The following is a 19998-nucleotide window of genomic DNA, read 5'->3' on the forward strand; positions in this document are numbered from 1 at the left end:
CACTTGAAGACAGTTTTCTATTAAGTTCAGCTAAATAAATGCTTTTTATGTCATTTTTTCCCCATTGTAAGCCTGCTTCATTTACCATTTTGAAGTAAGATATGTGGATGCACCTGGTCATGTTGCCAATTATATTCCTCAGATAAGATGAGAAAATTTTCATGGTCCCTTCGAGATTGTCTTAAAGGGAGCCTACTGTATACTTTCTTAACTGCTGTGAAATGAAATAAAAAAACGTGGGCAAGCTTAAAGCTGACCTCGGAATAGTATGTTCCCTCCTAGGCAGAGGGTACCAAGAAGTAAATGCATTGATATAAATATACTGTTTTATGTTCATACATATTTACATAGCTAGTAGTTAGGAATCACTTGAAGGGGCACAAAGAGAAATGATGAGTTTATACCGGTAAAGTATTCCGTAACTTGCATCTTCATTCATTTGGCAGAAGAAGGTTGATTATTACTGGAGTAAAAAAAGGCTACATTTCCCTTCCTTGAATTTTGCACTGATATGTCAGTGTCGTGTAATATTTCTAGGTATTTTCTTATATTTGGCTCTTTTGGTATAAGAAAAGTTTTCAAAACTAGACTGACTGTTAACTGGGCATGAGTTATGCTGTCAAAATTCATCATGCCATCGTGAGTTGGAGCCAGAACTGACCAAGGTAAGAATAGTTATTGCAATCTGCTTAACGTGCTGCGACAGCCCAACGGCTATGGCGTTGTGCTGCTGAGCTTGACGTTAAGGGTACGATCGCGGCTGTAGCAGCCATATTTCAGTGAGAGAAAAATGCAAAAATGCTTGTGTACTTAGATTTAAGTACACGTAAAGAAACCCAGGTGGTCAAAATTAATCTAGGGTCCTCCACCATAGCATGCCTCAATCAGATATTTTTTTTTTTTTGTGGTAGTTTTGGCATGGTGAGACCCCTGAATTTAATTTGCAGTCTGCTTAACCAATGTCTATCCATTGATCATGTTCTCAGTGCCATATTGTCATGGGCATGTAGTCTAGTATGCCTATTAAGTAGGCAGCACTGCAGTGCTTTGGGCTTTTTGCTACACTTCATCATAAGGGTTGGTGCCATTCTACAATGAACTTGTGCTGTAGTGAAGTTGGGGGTGCCTCCTATGGCCAAGTACAGGATGCATCATAGTTGCTGTGTATACACTTTGTGCGTGGCCTTGAAATTTAGAAGTGCCCCAGAGATGGTGCCCTGCTTTGTATTAAACATTGTTTCAGTCAACTTTCAGTTGTGCTAATAATAGAGCTTCCTCTTGCCTCTCTGTTAACATGATTGAAACCTGTGTTTTGACTATAGTCAGTCACATATTAAGATTTCAGGAGAAGCTTTGCCCCAAAAAGCAAGGTGCACCTGCCCCTCATCCCTGTGCACTTCAAGAAACAGTTCCATTGCATATCACATCAGCATGAATAGGAGGTACCTCAGTAGTTCAACGAGTGTGCTGTGGTCATGTGCCACACACACAAACGGCCCAGATCAGCAGGCTTGGAAACTGAGGAAACGACTTGTGCAGCGAACAGGTTGGTTGACAAAAATATTAGGAAAGGGGTTTCCCTTACCTGTCCAAATAGCTTACTTGCCATTAACCCCGCTCCCATGGGTGGGTGTATATAGTGGCCAAGAAGAATATGCACCATGGAAAGCCAACAGGCTCTTTCCATAAAGACATTGGTATCGCATACAGTTATACTATATATCCATAAAATTCCCTAGCAAGGTGAAGAGTTTGACACTCTGCTCCTTCGGCTTGCTCCTTCAGCTTGCGAAAAATGAATAGTAGGAAATCCCGTCAGTACTCCTTTATTCGTGCCCACATGGCATGAGTTAAATTGAAGTTGAGTACATAATATGTAATGCCGGGCCGTGCAGAATGGTTGTGGAATTTCGTTGTCATGAATAAATGTAGGCAATGTAATAGAGAGCTGTGCAATTACCAGTGTGTGCCTAGATGGGTCACAGTTTGTAGAACAAACCCATTGATTTGATATATTAAAACAAAAAGATAAGGGCTTTGCGCTATTTTGATTGGCAAGGCCAGGGACCCAGCATCCACTTCAAAGTCAAGGGCTCTTAGTAGAGCTTTTCCATGTTCAACTGATATTGGTTTTGGTTGTCTTTGAAAGTTGCACACTCAAGCAAGATGTGCTCGAGAGACTCCACAGTGCCACAGTTGTTTCAACATGCACTTGTAGTCTGGCCAGTGCAAAAGAGAAGACTGTTCGTGTACGCAAAGATGAGTCTAAACTGGTGATATAGGGCCTCCAAAGACCATGATAGACACTGCAGTAGCCTTGATTCGAGTTTCAAGTCAAAGTATATGTAAAAATTTAATAATTACTTAAAGGCGAAGGCTTCTGTTCCATTTTATGCTTTGCCAAAGCTGAAGCCTCACTCTTAAGTGAAGAACACTCTTATAAATCTTATGCAATCATGACTCTTGCAAGCTGCTTCATTTGCCTTCTCATTAACTGTAATGCTGTAGCATCTTCGAAGCTGCTGAAATGTTACATTTCCAATGTGAGATGCCAAGTTGTGTAGGTCGGCTATCTCGTAGGTGAAAATGTAATTGTTTGATCTTGTGCATTTCAGGCAAAGGCGTTGCAGTGCTATTTTTGAGTCTGAAAATTTTCTATTGATGTTGAAGCCATAATGTGTATTTGATTGCCTGTTTCATTGCATATAGCTTGGCCAACCTTAGTGACATTGTTCTCTCTAACATCATGAGTACATCTGACCTGTCGAATGAATGAAGAGACCATGTACAGGAACAGCTATGCTGTTTGGAGGAGCCATCAGTAGATATATGCCTTGTGGTAGGGTACTTCATGTTCATGTTGGGCAGTGCTGTCTCAGCTGTTTGAGGTATGTCCTTCTTGGAGTCTATTTCAGGGATGCAGTTCCAAATTTGGAGAGGAGATGGCATCCACACAAGGATCTGTAGTGGCATCACCTGTGGTGGCTCTATTGTGATAGTTAAACTTTGCCAAGGGCTTGCTAAAATCCTGAATTTGTGTTTTCATGGGCACTCAACAAGTCATCCTTGTTTTGAACCACATCTGTTATGTATGTTGGTTGCTTCATTTACTCATAACAGATCAAAACATAGTGGAATTAAGCTATTGTTCCTGTGCAAGATGACCCCTTTGGAAGGCCGAGTCAGCCATTTAGGCAATTGTTACATCCTGCTTCCAAGCTTTTCGTGTTTGTTAACTCTTTCCTACTGTGCCCATTGGACATCATTAGCCCGCTAACGATGGCTTAAAACGCCGCTTTCGAGACTTTCTGCACCGCTCACGGACACTCTGTGCCAGATAGGACGTGAAGGAGGAGAACTACATTTTTGTTTTCTAAGCAGTTCACTTTTTCCCAGCCAGGTGTTAATGTTTGAGCGCTTTTCGTAAGTTTCGTGATCCTCAAAGTAGAAAGCAAAAATGGCGCCTCAAAAGTTTGCAGATCTTGTGATTCCGCTGTGTCTGCGGCTGATTTTATCGATGGATTGAGCAGCAGCGAGCCTGAAGATGCCGCCTTTTTGTCAGAGTTTTATCTGAGAGCGATGACCATGCAAGCCACCCCCGAACACCGGTGGCCGCTGCCCAGCAAGCCATACTGTAGTACTTGCACTTAAACTTTTGTAGTGTAATACCTGTTCAATGAAAAATTTTGATTTTTTTGGAGATAGTGCCTATTAGACATCAATACATTTTGTATATCATAACTTTTGTTGGTATAGCACTGCATTCTCTAAACAGAAAATGCAGTGCTGTGGCAGAACATTGCGAGCTTTTTGATCATCATATCAACCCCGACGGTGCTGTCGTCTTGGAGAGAGAAAAAGCTACCGGTGGCGGCTCCTTTTGGAATTTTCGCACATCCAGAATACGCAAGGTATGCAAAAAGTGTCTGCATGCCTGTCAAAATGGCAAAAACGTATATAAGCACTGCTATGTCTCATAGAAAGAGCCGGTCGCGCTCCGAAACATTGGGTTTTTAAAACAAATTTTGGTTGGAGTTTTCCTTCTCTTTAATTCAGTTGTCCCCAACCAGGCATATCTGCCGAATGTTTAACTTTGATGAGGAATTATATAGTAAAGAAAGCTATGTTTCTCAGGAAGCCACATTTTACAGGCTGTACACCAATCATTTGTGCTCTCTCAAGAGTCCTGTGCATGTGAACAAACTCTAATGCTATATGTTTGCTTTTAGTAATAAGCACTTTAACATGCAATGTAATGACAGGAATGTGCTAATCTTAATGAATACTAGAATGTGAATATAGCTTTTATTGTGAAAATAAGTGTTCCTCATTCAAAAACTATTAGAAAATTATTCTATATTCAATTTGATTCTCTTCTGGCACTATTAGAAGATTGCTACTTGCACACCCCAACTTGCAAGCAAATACTCAAGCATGCTGTATTAAAAAACTGCATGTACATGTCGTGGAATGTCAATTAACAATAAGTGGTGGCACACATTTGTTAATAGACATTTTAGGCCATGCACATGAAGTTTTTTAAGAGAATATGCAGGCAACTGCGTGCATGACCGCAGTTGTTGCAGTGTATTGTGGCTTAAAGCCAGTTTTTGCACCTTAGAGGTCCCGGTGCACCAAGGAACTACGCACTGAGGAAGAATGGCTTCCTCACTGTATTAAAGCTCTGTAGATAGGGTTATGTTCTTTGTTGATAGCTTTCAGGGATACTTTCACTTTTGCATGAAATTACGTCTGGTGCGATAGGCATTCTGCCCACAGGCTTAGCCAATAAGCATCCAGTGATATTCCCAAAAGTGATTGATCCAGAACATGGCCTCGGCTACGGGTCTCAAACACATAGCCCATATGCAGTCTGCAGACTACTTGTGTGCCTGGATTGACTTTCTGTCTGTTCAGATTCCCCTTGTAAATACTCATGCATCTTAATTCGATTCCTCCACCCACATCCCCTAATTCTCTCCAAAGTAGGCAGCTCATTTACCCTCCTGTGGCATATGCGCTGTAGTATGACAATTGAGGAGGCTTGTTTCATTATGTGTGCTGACACTTGATTGCTCATGCAGGCTGCCTGGCTGCATACAGCGACCCGTTTACTATTGATTGTGCCTTGACTGACCATAAGTGCATCAAGAACAGGCAAGTTTTGTGCAAGCAAAATTTGCCCTGTAGGTGCCATTACTGTGCAGCCTTTAGTGTGAAATTTTTGTCACACGTCAGTAACAACCAACATCAATCATGTCTGCATTTTATTTTCTTAACACTGTGCACCTACCACTTTCCTGTCGAGAATGCTACAGGACACTTAGATGTGCAGGGAGTTCCCGACAGGAAAGGTACTGAGTATGCAGCAGCAGAGAAAGGAAATACATGCAAAGGACTATCACTGTTGTGTGACAGGAGTGAAGGCTTTGATAAATGGTGGGCCCAAAATTTTATTTGTCAATCTGTCATTTCACTTTGTGAAATGATAAAAATAAGAGCTTTTTCTAGTAAGTAGCTGCTAGAATTGGTGCAGCGAGAGCAGGCTTCCTTATCGTTGGTGCTGGATTCCATTTGCATCACTGCAAAAACCACCTTGAGGGATAAGTGTGTTAAGGAGGATGGGGAACATATGATCCTCCTTTTACAGCATCAGCTGTTAAGAGAGTTTCAGTGCATATCCATCTTGTCCCCTCTGGGTTCACCTCCATCTTGGCATATGGCAGCATCAGCTGTTGAGAACTTACCTATGCTTGCGCCCTGCAGGCAGTTTTAAAATATGATTGCCACAGGCAAATGTGAAGACATATTGATGTGAAACTCTGCACAGAGCATGGCTTCACCACTTGTTGCTGGGATGGTTCATACTTATTTTGATGTAATAGGACATGAAACAAAGTGAAGCGAGCCCTCTTCACACTCTTTTCTGTCCTAGTGGTCTTACTTTGTTTCGAGCCCTATTACACTGTAATGAGCACGTCTTGCATACATAATGGTGAATTCTCTAAAGAGAGTGGCTGCATCCTAAATTAAATGCCAGTTGCAATGAACCTTGGTTAAGCAGTCGGGCGCTGGTGCAGCCAGCAACGAGCCTTCTCAACGTTTCTAACAGCCTTCATGAAAAATTCTGCTAACTTGAGTGATCTTTATGAAGGCTCGGTCAACTGAAGTTTGAATTTGGAGATGCTTATGGGTCTTTCACAATGTTCTTGGCCTGTGCCTACTAAGCATTTGCACAGCTTTTTATATGCATGCCACTGCAACAACACATTGCTAATTTCTGTTGACCAATTAAGTTAAGGAAGCTCTAGAGAAGAAAATATGTTGAGACTTAAGTCATCATAATATTGCAGGCTACTGCTATTTTTTGCCTGTGCTTTTGTGGTTGTGTGTAATATGCAGCGCCTTTATTCAAGTTTAAAAGAATTTTTTAAAAACTTGTACACTGCTCTAGCAATTCCTTGCATGCCATACACCATGTACTTGAAAACCTTTACTTCTACCATTTTGCACTTTTTCATTGTGGCTGTATGGGTGTCGTGCTTGTATTTTTGTTTCTATATCTTTCCATACTTATCGCAAGAGGCTATGTTAAGGCACTAAAAATGTTAACTTTGGGCGCCTAAATCATACACTTACCTAATTCTAGGCATGGCAGGGTTCGAAACAGGCACTATAACCTGTTCGCTAATGACCCCTTTATGTATTGAATTTGTGATTGCTCTATTTTCGGGGTCAAAAACTGACATAGCATTCACTTGTGAGGTCTGAAGGGCAGCAATGATACTGCGCAAGCCATCACTTGACAAGGCTTTGCGGTGCATGAGTGGCCGCTTTTTTGTCAATCCACATACTGCTGCCAGCATGCTTAATACATTTGTTCTGACACTATGAGTAGATAGTGTACATTTAATAGCCAACACTTTCCTGCTTATCAATGGTACATTAAGTAAAGCAAGCACAAAAAACACGAAATACGCCAGGAAAGCTGCTAAATGGTTAATCAGAGAAGCTGAGCTCTGTGTCTAATGGATTGAAGTCAACAAATGTTCCAGTAAGAAAAGTGCTGAATAGTGTATGTTCACAAATTTTTGTTGTCTCTAGGTGTTGGGGTTTGAGATTGTGCCTTTTTTCACTCAGAAGGAGCTTGTAGGCTGAAAAAGAGTGCTCAATGTTAACAGAGGTGAATGGGGTGTTTTTTATTTCCGTATGTTTGTACACACTCTCGGATTCTTGATTGCTCACCTTCAAGAACCTCAGAAATTTCTTTTAACAGAAAAATCCAAGTTTTTTGTCTAAGATAGGCTGCACGCCTTTGCACAAGCTTCGGCAGCTGCTGCCACACACATGGGATGCACTAAACTTGTGTTATGACGTGGTAGCTGTGTCAAAACTTGTGAACTGTTCACAATAACTCTTCCTTTAGCACTTCTTGTATATAGCTATAGCTTTATTATTTGCTAAATGTTTCTCTTTTTCTCACACATTGGAGCACATGAGTAGGTATCTCCTCACATACACCTATTTAAATAGAAATAGTGGGGGAGAGCAGAGTGAGGAGCTGAGTTTATTACTCCTCTATTGCAGAGTTTAGACGAGCCATCATTGGCTGGTTTGTCTGTAAACCCACAAAAGGACCAGAACTACCGAAAAAATTCACCGACTATTACGATACTCCCTAATGCAAAATTTGAATGCTGCTGTATACATGTTTTCATTTCGCAGTGTATTGGCTGGCGTTGACAATTGGTCTTGTGCGGCACGTTGCAAATGGAGCAAAGCGTAGCGCCACTGCTTCGCTAATCTGGAGATCGCGAGAGCCACTGCGGGGGGGCCAGTGCATGGGTTATGCGTGGGTGCAATTCACAGAAGCTGCCGCCGACAAACCTCCCAGATGTTGCGTGCTACTCTGGCGCCATCTCGTAGCAGCCGTCGCCGCACTATGTTTATCTTCTCACGCTTTCGCCATACCCTTCTCTGCCTTCCGCCTCATGATTCTGCTACACCCCCTTTCCACTTTCCACCTCGCGCCTCTCATTTTTTCATCCCCCCGCTGCACGCCGCGTTCGCTCAATTACATCCGGAATGGCGACGCTCACCGCAGGAAGAGGTGCCTAAGAGCTGCGCTCCAAAAAGCAAACTGCATAACTACAATTGACAGTACTTCCAGTGGACTTTGCATGCTTCCACTTAACACATATGTAGCCCAATGTGTTATAAGTCAAGATTCTTCCCAATCTGCAGTCTACAGTACACCTTTCTCAAAATTCTGTGCTTTAATTGCTCTCCTAAATCCCAGCCTGCAATGTACAACATGGAGTTGCATGTCCATTGCTCAAGAAAAATACATTTTATAATCTGTTTCTCTGGCATTGCTAAGAAGTGTCAGGCAGATGGTGAGAGGCCCTGAAAAGCTTGGCTAATGTTGACAATGTGAGCGCTTATTTGCTAAGTCATTAGCAACAATGTATGCCAATGCTGTCAAGTCTTTGAAAAGAACTGAATGTGCTTTCAAAAGAAGAAGAGTGCCTCAAAAAAGCATTTTCAAGTGCTAAAAGTAAAAATATGTATATATAGGCACAAAAAAACAGAAATAGATGCTATAAAGTGGGTACTAAACCACCATTTAAACAATAATTTATGCTCATACAACAAAAGGGTGGGGCTCCGGCATGTAAAAACAAATAGGCATTTGCCTAATATCGGGTCTCTACTTATCAAACTGGTAGTGCATTCCTCCCATTTTCATGCATAAAAAAGATAAGAAAACTGATGGTCCATGCCCCAATTCGATACCAGAACTGAGAGAGAAGCTTAGTAGGTTCTATTAATAAAAGCAGTTGGAATTTGTCTTGGATGTGTATAAGCTTTGACATGTGTGTTTTGGGACTAGATTCCATTATGAAACCGAAGCTTTTGTTTTAAACAAGCCTGGGGAAGAGGGTAGACAGTTTGGCAAGTTGGTACATACTGTTATATCTGGTCAGTTCAGCACGGAAGAACTGAGATTCTATATCTCATTTTGTCACCCTTTTAATGCGATTAGCATTCGTAGCCTACTTCAGCCACTTTGTGTCTGTCTGTCTAGTTTTCTTGTGCTGCCTTAAATTTAAAAAAAGTTTAAAAATTTTCTTTGGTGCAGGACAGATTCAAACCCATGTCATACGAATTCTTCAAGCATACTAGCCCGATGCTTTAGTGCTGTGCCACAAAAACCCGTGGGCAGTGTGGAATTAATTCTTTGTGTTTGCGCGCACTGGTGCACCACTGGTGCAATCTCGCAGGCCAAGCAAAAGGAGAATCTTGGACACCATGCAAAAGGAGCTTCGCAAGTGCATTGCCAGATGGAACAACATGTGCAGAGGGAAGCATGACAGAGGCGCCCGGCTGCAGCACACGGCTCATACAGGAAGCATTTTGTTGGTGGCAATACGGTGTGTCACTACATATTGCTTGAATAATAATCGCATTAACTTTGAAAGTCATCGCGAGATGGGCTCTGCTGGAATTTTTTTATTGTCCTCAATTTTGCACTGAATTTATGGAGTTAGCACCTATCGAACATTCTTATTGCTCCACATAGCATTAAACCACCAAGGAGTGAAGAAGGTTGGTGCACCATTTTAGAACTTGTGTGATGTGTGTACTCATAATGCTGTTTCATTTTAATACATATGGCATACTTGAGACTAGAAATGTAAACTAAACTAAAGACAGAATTTCTGAGCATGAAACCACAACATTCTTTATATCAACTATTATGTACATATAGGTGGCACTAACACTGTGCAAGCATTTATTATAGAAGCATGAAGCGGAAAGACAGATTTTCTACACTAGTGGTGCACGTTTAGATGGTGAGGAACACTATACTGTCACAACAGGATTGTGCAATCAATCGTACACGATGCCAATTGGTCCAGTGTAATAACACAGTTTACAAGTTTACATTGTTCAAAGCTATTGATCACTTTCCTCCTAAACATGGCCAGATTTATACATTGAACTGTTGTTGAATACATGAGTCACACTCCATAAAACAAACTCGTATTGATGCCAAACAAGTTGAACACATCTCATATTTTAGAACCATGTGAAAAATGCCAAGTTTACCTGTTGTTCAGTGTAAAACAGCTTGTATGACACCTTTAAGATTTTTACGAAATGCACAAATGTGTGTGAAATAAGTTAAATGATTGAACATTAAGTACAATGCATATTATCACAGGGCAAACTTATGTAGTAATTTTCTCAACTCTCTTTCTGCAAATGAATGCAACTCATCACTACCTCATAAATGGGTTTTATAATGCCACTGCAGACATTGGTACCAAAGTTGATGCATATGAAAGTAGGGATGATGCTTTCACTTGGCAGGCAAGAAATGCAAAACAAATGTAATCGCTTGAATGGATATAACTGAAAAGTTTTTCCACTGAATAAAAATGAACTGTGATCAAAGCACACACATACACATAAAGATGGTGCTAGAGAACCTAAATAAATTATACGGCCACAACAACATTCGTGCTTGACACAACAGTACACATAAAAACAGGACTAATGCTTGTCAACTCAAACTGGTCGAAAAGAAGAGTCAAGGGTAAGATATTGAAGGACACCAAAACTGGACCACAGCATGCATTTAAAAGCAATGAGTCTGCTGTATAACCACAACATGCAGCATAAACTTTTCTTAGTAGACAACAAATACAATCTGTTATAATACTGAAGTGTCACAACAGCAAAGGTAAGAGTACCCATGAGGCAAAGATCGGAGGCACCCTAGTTTAAGCACGTACGAAAACCAGCGTGTATGTTGCCCTCTTGGTTAACAAGAAATATTGCAAGATCAAATTCCTCAACACTGAAGCTGTGGCACCAAAACTAGTTGGTTTATTGCGAATTTTTGTTTCTTCAAACCCGTCAGACCTACACATACTTCCTTTTGCTAAGTATCAAACTTCTTTCTTGTATGGGTTGGCTTGAATTTTATACTTTGATTCTTTTCCTCAAGAAAACAAGATGACACTTCTCTAGGTTACAAAAATAATAATAGAAGTCAGGTAAATATGTTGTGAAGAGTAATTCTCCATAAAAAGAATATTTCAAAGAATTGAGAAATCAAACAAAAAGTTCTGTTTGATAACCTTGAATTAATCATTGCCATCTATAGGAGGCTGCATTGTAGGTGGCATTAAGATGCTTCAAGTGACTAAACCACGTGGAAAGACTTGTCCTGAGGTGGATGGTGCCAATGGGAGCACAAAAAGAAACCTTGATGCCTATCACTTCCACCTTGCGGTGGCACTGTCACTCAAAGGCGAAAAGTTGCACTGTATGACCCTGCGCTTCACTTTGGAGGATATATATTGGAGGAACATCCTTGTTTGTATGGTAGCAATTTATATGACCATTTCCTAGCCAAGTAGAAAAAGTTTTTCCAATTTACACATTTGTTTAATTTTGTACGGGCTATGTTTTTAAATACAGCATTTCAATCTCACGTAGCCTAAGTATGCCAGACTGAAATGCATTTCTGTCCGCATTTTTCAGCCCACTGTCATTGGCAAGCCTCAAAATCCACATAAAAAATAATGGTGTGTTTATGCTCGTAGTATTAAAAGGAGTTCTTTCTTATGTTTCAGTATCTCTGATTTAACCCACATTGTGACAGCTGGTTTTGTAATGGGCTGAAGTCGTCACATTATAATGTAGAGAGCTTTAAACTTTATTAGCTCATGCAATGTCTGAGGTTTCTGTATATTAATGAATGCAAATGATGATAATAATAATTAAAAAAAGCATTTCATACTGGCAATTGGAAGCAATGAGTATGATGACTGAATGCATATAGAAAGGACTGAGATAATGACATCTATAACTGTTAAAACACAGTTAGGCAGCTGCAGATGTTTTACAATTTTCAACTGAAGAAAGCTTTAAGGACACCATATGAGATGCTGCAAAGGTAGCACGCAAAACTAACTGTACAAAACAATGAAAAAACTGAGGTGTGTGAACTCATTGACATTACAAAGTTAGCACAGCACTGCAGTTAATGCTAAAGAGACAGTGTCATATCATTTTTACAGCATCCAAAGCTCTGTTGTCACTTGGTGTAGGCTAATACAAATTAACAATACTTCATCACCAAATCAGCAATATATATATAACAGCTGCCATAGTAATTAGCTAAAATACCATGCCCTGCACACATGGATCATGTTAAAATGTGTGAAAGGAAGCATACAATAAATTTTTCAGACTTTTCAATACTGACAATTTAGCTGGCACTAAAGACACTTTTTTGCTAATTCCTTCTGTAAATGAAAATCATGATGTTAATTGACATGATGCAAATTCACATGAATATTTTCAGCTGTAAGCATTTAATATGATAAATGTAATAAATATTTTCTTGTACTGAAGCTTAAACAATACATTCACTAGCATCACCTAGGTGCATAATAAAACAGGAATGGTGAATACAAAATAATATCTTGTGGATACTAGCTCAGATCTCTCATATGTGTGAGCAGACCACGAAGGTTCAGAGAGACATAAAGCAGAGTGAGAACACAGTGCTCATAGAATGAAACATGGTCTTAGAATTTGTTGATTTTTTGCCTTGCATATATTTACAGCTTTTGTTTTGGAACTTATGCAAGACTGAACAAATGCCACAAGCATAATGGTTATAGAAACTGATTGTGCAAGTATGAAACAAATGACGTATGGTAGCTTAAATCTTAGTACATATGCTTACAGCTACTAGCCAACCACAAACACACATGACATTTGATGAGGTACAATAAGAACAAATAGCACATAGAACAGTGCAAGTACACAGCTTTTGACAGACATAAATATCAACAGGCTCGGAACGTGAATAACAAGCTAAGCTGCTCCGAGTCAATTGGACCAGAATGCTGATGCCAATGTCTGAATGCGGTCAGACCTGATGTTTTCGCATTGGACCTGGACACACCTTTGTTGAAATGATAGGAACCAAACAACAGACTATGACTGCCCCACCGAGGCTTGAACATGCCACTAAGTTGTATGACCAACAGCAGCCACGCCACACAGCATTCCCCCTTCTCCTCTAAACCACATTGTGCAGATTGGTTGGTGGAACATGAATTACTTGACTACCATGAATGCTTGGAAATTAGGTATAAATGGACACACAACTTAATTTACTGCACTTATTTTTCTTTAATGCTCTCTTGTTGTCTTTGAGGTATTGCTAGGAAAATTTAAACTTTTGTTGATGCTGTTAAATATCTCTAAACAAGGTAATGTTCACCTATTTTTGGTGGGGTTAACTTGAAGGAAACATCGCGAGCACATTGGATGAATAGTGTCGGTGGAATGTTGCTCGTTTATGCAGCATATTCTGCAACCAAGGACTGCACTGTGCTGCCAATATCAAGACAATAAACGGAGCTCTCGGTGCATGCCTTACAAATTGCCAGCTGTGGGGCAGCGTTCTATCCAAGAACACTGGCACCTGCACTACTCTTGCATCCCATTAATGCGTCAACTTGCATTTCAAGTCAAAGCCATAAGCAGGGTATGTATTCGCACAGCCTGTGATTGGATCTAGCTTGCAGTCATGGCTCGGGGCGGTGCACAGGCCTCGGCGGGGGCAGAGTTGGAGTGGGGTGAGGGGGGGGGGGGATTTGCTGGCCAGGAAACTGGCCCATCACGAGGCCACAGGGCACTCGCTGGGTGGAACGCAGCGATCTCTGTGCCAGACAAGGCCTGGATTGCACTGACACCCAGGCTGACACTTCCGTCGGCAGGGCCGCTCCAGATGGTGGTTCTTGCATGTCCGCCGGCATGGGGGCCCACATGGTGTATAGTCCGAGCCTCTGGGGCAGTGCATTCCTGCACACAGTGGCAGTGAGCTTTTAGCCATGTGGCACATTCAGTGAGCTGTACATGTGAGTTAATTTAAACTGTTTTGGCGCAGTGGAATGGTTCAATTTCATGAAATGAGAGCCCTTTGTGGCATTCTGAGAGAAGAAAAATGCATATATGAACACTCATTCACCTGCCTACATAGGTTGTCAGAATGCAAAACTCGCACATGCATGCATGCATGTACAGTGCATGCAAATCTTCATGAGGCTGGACGGTATTGAAGGCTGTACACAGAATTACATATGTGTGTACACAGACTTGCAGTATTTTGATTGGTAGTTGCATGGGAATACAATTTAGATGCCGTTGACAAGGTGTGACTCACTGTGATTCATATATCAAGATTAATCATATTATGTGCAGTAATCATTGCAAAGAAGTCACTTTCAGTGGTGCCTCTCCATGTTTCAGGTGCTGTCACAGGAAGGTCAATTCATTCAGGTTTTACATGTAACTTTATAGTTATACACAGGATGGTGCAAATATATACTTCGGGGAAGCTACCTGGGGTTCTGGGGAAGCCAATTGGGGTTCACTATTCACCAAAGTATACAGAATAACACTTGCTTTTTAGCACTTACTACATTTGCATTCTCACAAGCAGAGAATTCTTTGTCCTGGGGCAATGGAATAGATGAATCTTTAGCTAGCTTTTCTCTCCATCAGCATATGCTAAATTTCAAAGCATATGTCTGCGCAAAGTGTGTTGAACGACTGCTGTTTTAAGGGATGTTAGTTTTAGATTTACAAGAGCAACAAAACTTGTGGTGTATTAGTACTCCTGATGGGAAGAAATATAATTTTCCACATGGTCCATGTGTCTTTACAGGACATTTTAATGATTTCCCAGCTGGGCCAGCCTAATCCTAGGCAGGACGCGTGTACCCTTACCTTCGCAGTTTGTGGTGTTCTTCCAGTCTATCTTGATCCCAGCCCTGCTGCATTCCCGCGCATAGGCATTGAGCGAGTCACAGTAACACTTGTCTGATGGGAGGCACTCGCACATGTCCAACATACAGGATCTGGCATTGTGATAGAAAGAACAAAAAGGAGATAATTTAATAAATCTGTCACATTTTGCCATTTATTCATGTATCTAGCTCTGAAAGTTTGCTGGGCATCTCATCTAGAAGACGCTAAGGCATTTGATGCAAGTGAGGGTAATCAACTGTTGTTGCTGTTATTTGCCAAGACAAATGATCTATGCTATCTAGCATGTACTAATCATTATTGAAAGTCTTTACCCATGTGGGGATTCTTCATAGTTCAAGTGAATGCTTCACATAGACAAGGTGCATATGACGCAAAGTTGACAGTGCTGTTACTACGAGACATAATGGCAGCGTAATTTGAAATGCGAATGTCTGAAACTATTACAATGCATTGTTCTATTTCCAGGTTTACCAGCATTTGTAACACTTGCTTAATTCAACTCCATGCTTAGAAACCAGCTACTGAGCAATTACATACCACACCCACATGTAATTACACATAACAGCTGTTCTGCGCAGTTATTTCCTGTTCGAGTTTCAATTTATGCTCATCCTAACATATTTCATTCATCATTGGTATCCTCAAAAACAGACTGCAGCAAAACGCAGTAAACATTTCTGTCAGATTTTTTTTTTAGTTTACTTCAGTAGGAACATAAATGCAGACTGCACACTTCAACCGCTCCCCCTCCTAGAAGAAAAGAAGTATTTCAGGGGTACAGAAACAAAATCATCTATTCCAAATGTAGAGTGCCTTGAAGACACCTAAGATTTTGAAAAACTTGCCTGATATAAATTGCCACTAGTAAAACAATAAAGAAATAATTTTTGATTTTTTCACTAGTTACAGTTTATATTAGGCAAATTGAAGGCGCTCAATAAATGGATGTCACTATGGTGGTTTTAACTATGAACTGGTAGAACACTGCGGTGAAATGCTAGCCAAATGGATTTGCACAGAAGATTGTTAAATATGTTAAATATCAAGAGACGAGTAGGTCAAGGGCAAGTCGATGAGGTCAGCACTTCCATCACTGCGGCACAAGATGCGATTACAATATTCAGATTAATAATTACACGGCAATCCATATAAGTAATATTTATTGCCCAATAACCATGTCCAAGACAAATATGTGATAGAGAATGGATTATTAAGTGAAGTGCAACAAGATCGTTGTGATGATTTTGCAAAATACAAATGTTTAGGTGCAGAAACAATAGTACCGTAAAAGCCTGAATATAGGTTGGACCAGAATATGGGTTGACCCCCCAAACTTTAATTTAAAAAACATGAAAAAGAAATGATATAGACCGGTGAGAAATGACTGGTATATAAGATGGGGGTCAACTTTTTGCTGCGTTTTTTTAAAAAAAAGTTCAACCTATACACAAGTTTCTACGGTAGACTCAACTTTTTGTGAGGCAATTCTTTTGTTTTTTCGTATTAGTAGGTAGCTATAGTGATTTGACGTTAGTGAAAACAACGAAGGAAGGCATATATCTAGGTGATCTACGCACATAGTGCGAAGCACGCAGCTGTCATCAGCCATCTGGGCTTTGTTTATTGTTCAATTATTTGTCCAGTCAAGTAAGACAAAAATTAGGCAGATCCAACAGACATGTTGGAATCTATGTAAAGTGAAGCTTTCATGAAGCAGCTAATTAAATGCTATACAACTAAATGTAATGCATACAATTTCCTTTATTTTCATCCTATGAAACATGTAATCTCATGCAATATTTATGCACTGCACAGGTCACAACTTAAATCTCATGTGATGTTTATATTTATGCACTACACCTCTCACAAGCTATGCCGAAATGCACACACCTGTTGAGATGGATACACGCTGTGAAACATTGATGCATAGATATCATGAAGATGAAGGTGATACTTCTTAAGGGAAGAATGGTGAGGAGAGGTGTGTGGCACGAAGGAAGAAGTACACACAGAGATGTACTACACATATGTAAATACATTTAAGACTTCTGTTGCCCTTGTGTCACAGTTGCACATGTATACCCATGCTGGCAGATTGGTCAACAATGGACACATACCCAGTGGCCCATGAATGGGGTAGCCCAAATATAAGAAATTTAGGAAAATCAATGGTATCACTGAATATCGTGCGCTATTCTATTAAGAGGTCTGTGGGATTTAGAGATGCCCATGAGCCAACGTGATACCATGTACACATTTTGTATGATTTATTGTTTGATTACGCACAGCACGGTTGCGCTCACTGGCACACATTGTTGATAAAAATTAAACCATAATACCTGTGCCCAACATACGGAGAAGCAATATAACATAAACCTAAGCTGCTATAAAGTAATGAAAAAGAGCAGCTTCTGGCAGCTTTGTTGTGGTTTGTGGTTCTGACAGCAGTGCACTTGTTTTAATATAAAGGTCAGTTAGCAAGTGTCCAACAGAAATGATTTGCAAACAAATTAAAAGAAGCGTAATGAATAAATATAAAAATAAGAGAGTGCAAATTTAATTACTGTTCAAAACTGTTAACAGCATGACATTGATGATTTTAAAAATTAAATTATGGGGTTTTACGTGCCAAAACCACTTTCTGATTATGAGGCACGCTGTAGTGGAGGACTCCAGAAATTTCGACCACCTGAGGTTCTTTAACGTGCACCTAAATCTAAGTACACGGGTGTTTTCGCATTTCACCCCCATCGAAATGTGGCCGCCGTGGCCGGGATTCAATCCCACGACCTCGTGCTCAGCAGCCTAACACCATAGCCACTGAGCAATAAGTGCGGGTCATGACATTGATGATGAGGGCAACTGTGGTACGATCACAATAGTGCAGTCGTAACAACGACTTTAAAATATTTGTAAAATAGTTTTGCGGAGGTCATCTCTGATGATGATCTAGGAGAATAGGAGCACCTTCTGGTATGCCACCAACGTCTGCACAGCAGTCGACTATGCCAACGCTGACAACACGAAACTGAGGAACGAGCTAAAAAAAGATAATGCTTTAACACACTGAAAGGGAGCATCATGTGACAATTTTGAAGTGTAGTTAGAAAAAATAGCAAAGCTAATGGGAAATGTGCCCTCACCATATAATAGCCAAGCGGCAATTTCTAGCCGCCTCGAGCTTGGAAAGCATGCCGAGGGTGCTATAGACGTCAGCAAATTTTTCCATATTGTCAAAATTTGTAATGGCGGCATTTTGAGCTATTCAGATAAGCCATAGCAGCCCTCTGGTGTAATCAGTGCTGACAAGATGGAGAATTTGACAATATGTTGAAATTTGCGGATGTCATGGATAGCACCCAGAGAGTGCGGCGCAAGTCAATCGTGAGGCAGGTGTCACGAAAAGCTACCACAAATCAAACTTCCTTGAAAGTTGTGGCAGCCCATGTGCAGGGCTGCTTCCCAAGAGTCAACTTATGCCTTAATGATCTTGCTTTGCAGTTCACAGTTTTTGTTAAAAATTAAACTGTCGTCGCTGCTGTGTAAATAAACTAGAAATGTGTCATGCACTTCATTGCGTCGCTATGGAGACATGCATACAAACGCTTCTCTGTTGTACACAGCCTTGCTTACAGTGCAATATAGTACACAGAAGACCACAGCAAGCGAGATTCCTCTAAATTATTTTGAATTTAATTACGGCATTTACTTATTTGTACCGTTCAAAATACAATGTTGCAGTCTTGCCTGAAAAGCAATGCATTGATATTGATAGCAAAGTATTAGGCAACTACACAAAGCAAGTTCTGTAATTTTATTGGCCGTATTAATTGTAGTAAACATCTGCTTACTAATTAACTGGACAAGCATGGTGTCATGCATGCGCAGGCAAACATGAACAGATTTCACCCAATTACCGCAAACACTCGCTGTCACAATGCTGGCATAATTAGGAGTGCAAACCTGGGGGGATCGAACGCTTTCAATTCAGCGAGTCTCCGAAACTTCAGATTACGCGACCTCCAGCACTAGGTGCCCGGGAAAACAGCTTGCATGCAGTCGGCAGCCATGTTGACTCACTCAATGTTTGCACCCGCAGGAGATTACCTCCAAGATAGAGCGCGGGCAGTGTACACGCTCAGCCGCGCGAACGGCCGGACTTGCGGAGGAGACGACGCTCACCTGCCCCCACCCTGGCCCGCGCTTGATCACGGTACCACACACTCACCTCCCCCATCTCTTGCGCGCGCTTTATCACATGACCACCAATATTGGCCACGCAACAAGCTACCCTTTTTCTTGGCCCACCCTCGCACACTTTCCCTCGTACACACTGCATATGGCGCACGGGGCGCGGTATTGGGGGCGAACTGCACCACTGGAAAAGCTGACGCCACCGTTGGCGTGACGTGGTATGAGGGATCACGTGGACACAGTGGCCGCGTCAGCTGCTTCGGAAGCGTCGAAGCGAGCTGAAAACGAAAGTTGAAAGTCCCACCTGTGCCGCGGTTCTGATTAAGTGGTGAGGCTGGGTGTCAGCTTGACAACATCTGAAAGGACTCTAATTGGTAGTGGCTGCCTTTGGAGGCGTGCAGCACGGTAGGCGACTGCTCGGTGCCGCAGTGCCGGACGTACGCAACGGAGCCCGGTGTCAGCCTTATTCACACACAGCCGCACGACAAGGAGCTGCGTAAAGCTTGGCTTGCAAAACTTAGGACCGGCAGACAGCCATCGGCTGCAACTCTGGTATGCAGCAAGCACAGACGCGAGGAAGATTTCTGCTACGGCGCTGGGACTGCGCGATGTTCGGTGAGTAATAGAAAACGCGCACTGAGACGTTCGCCCGCGCCTGCTGCCCGGCTAATGTCAGGACGGTTTGGTCTATGAACTTGTTGATGTTAGATACTGGCAAGTTCACTGGAACAGAAAGGGAGCGGTAAGACGCACATTAAGAAAAGGCATGGCATATGGTGATGTTTGTGTTATGAATTAATGCACTGGATTACAAAAACGAAGTAGAGGGAAATCGCACCCTGAGAAGACTGATAAGTGCGACCCAACTTGAGGAATAATATTGAAATGTCCAAGAATTTAGAAGGCAAAAAGAATTTTGAATCGTCGTTACGGCACATT

General features: G+C 41.3%; 1 protein-coding gene across 2 annotated transcripts in view; it reads right to left on the reverse strand.

Moving 5' to 3' along the window:
- Positions 1 to 9729: 9729 nt before the first annotated feature.
- cv-2 (crosveinless 2-secreting protein) overlaps positions 9730 to 19998 on the reverse strand; it is a 240559-nt gene continuing 230290 nt past the window's right edge. For both annotated transcript variants that reach the window (XM_075677740.1, XM_075677730.1), the window contains 2 exons: positions 14824 to 14954; positions 9730 to 13896 (listed from right to left, as the gene is read on the reverse strand). In XM_075677740.1, coding sequence (XP_075533855.1) covers positions 13712 to 13896; positions 14824 to 14954 — 316 coding nt within the window. In that variant the 3' untranslated portion in view covers positions 9730 to 13711. The remainder of the gene's footprint in view (positions 13897 to 14823; positions 14955 to 19998) is intronic.

This window comes from Dermacentor variabilis, chromosome 1 (assembly GCF_050947875.1).
Source record: "Dermacentor variabilis isolate Ectoservices chromosome 1, ASM5094787v1, whole genome shotgun sequence".
NCBI classification, from domain to species: domain Eukaryota; kingdom Metazoa; phylum Arthropoda; class Arachnida; order Ixodida; family Ixodidae; genus Dermacentor; species Dermacentor variabilis.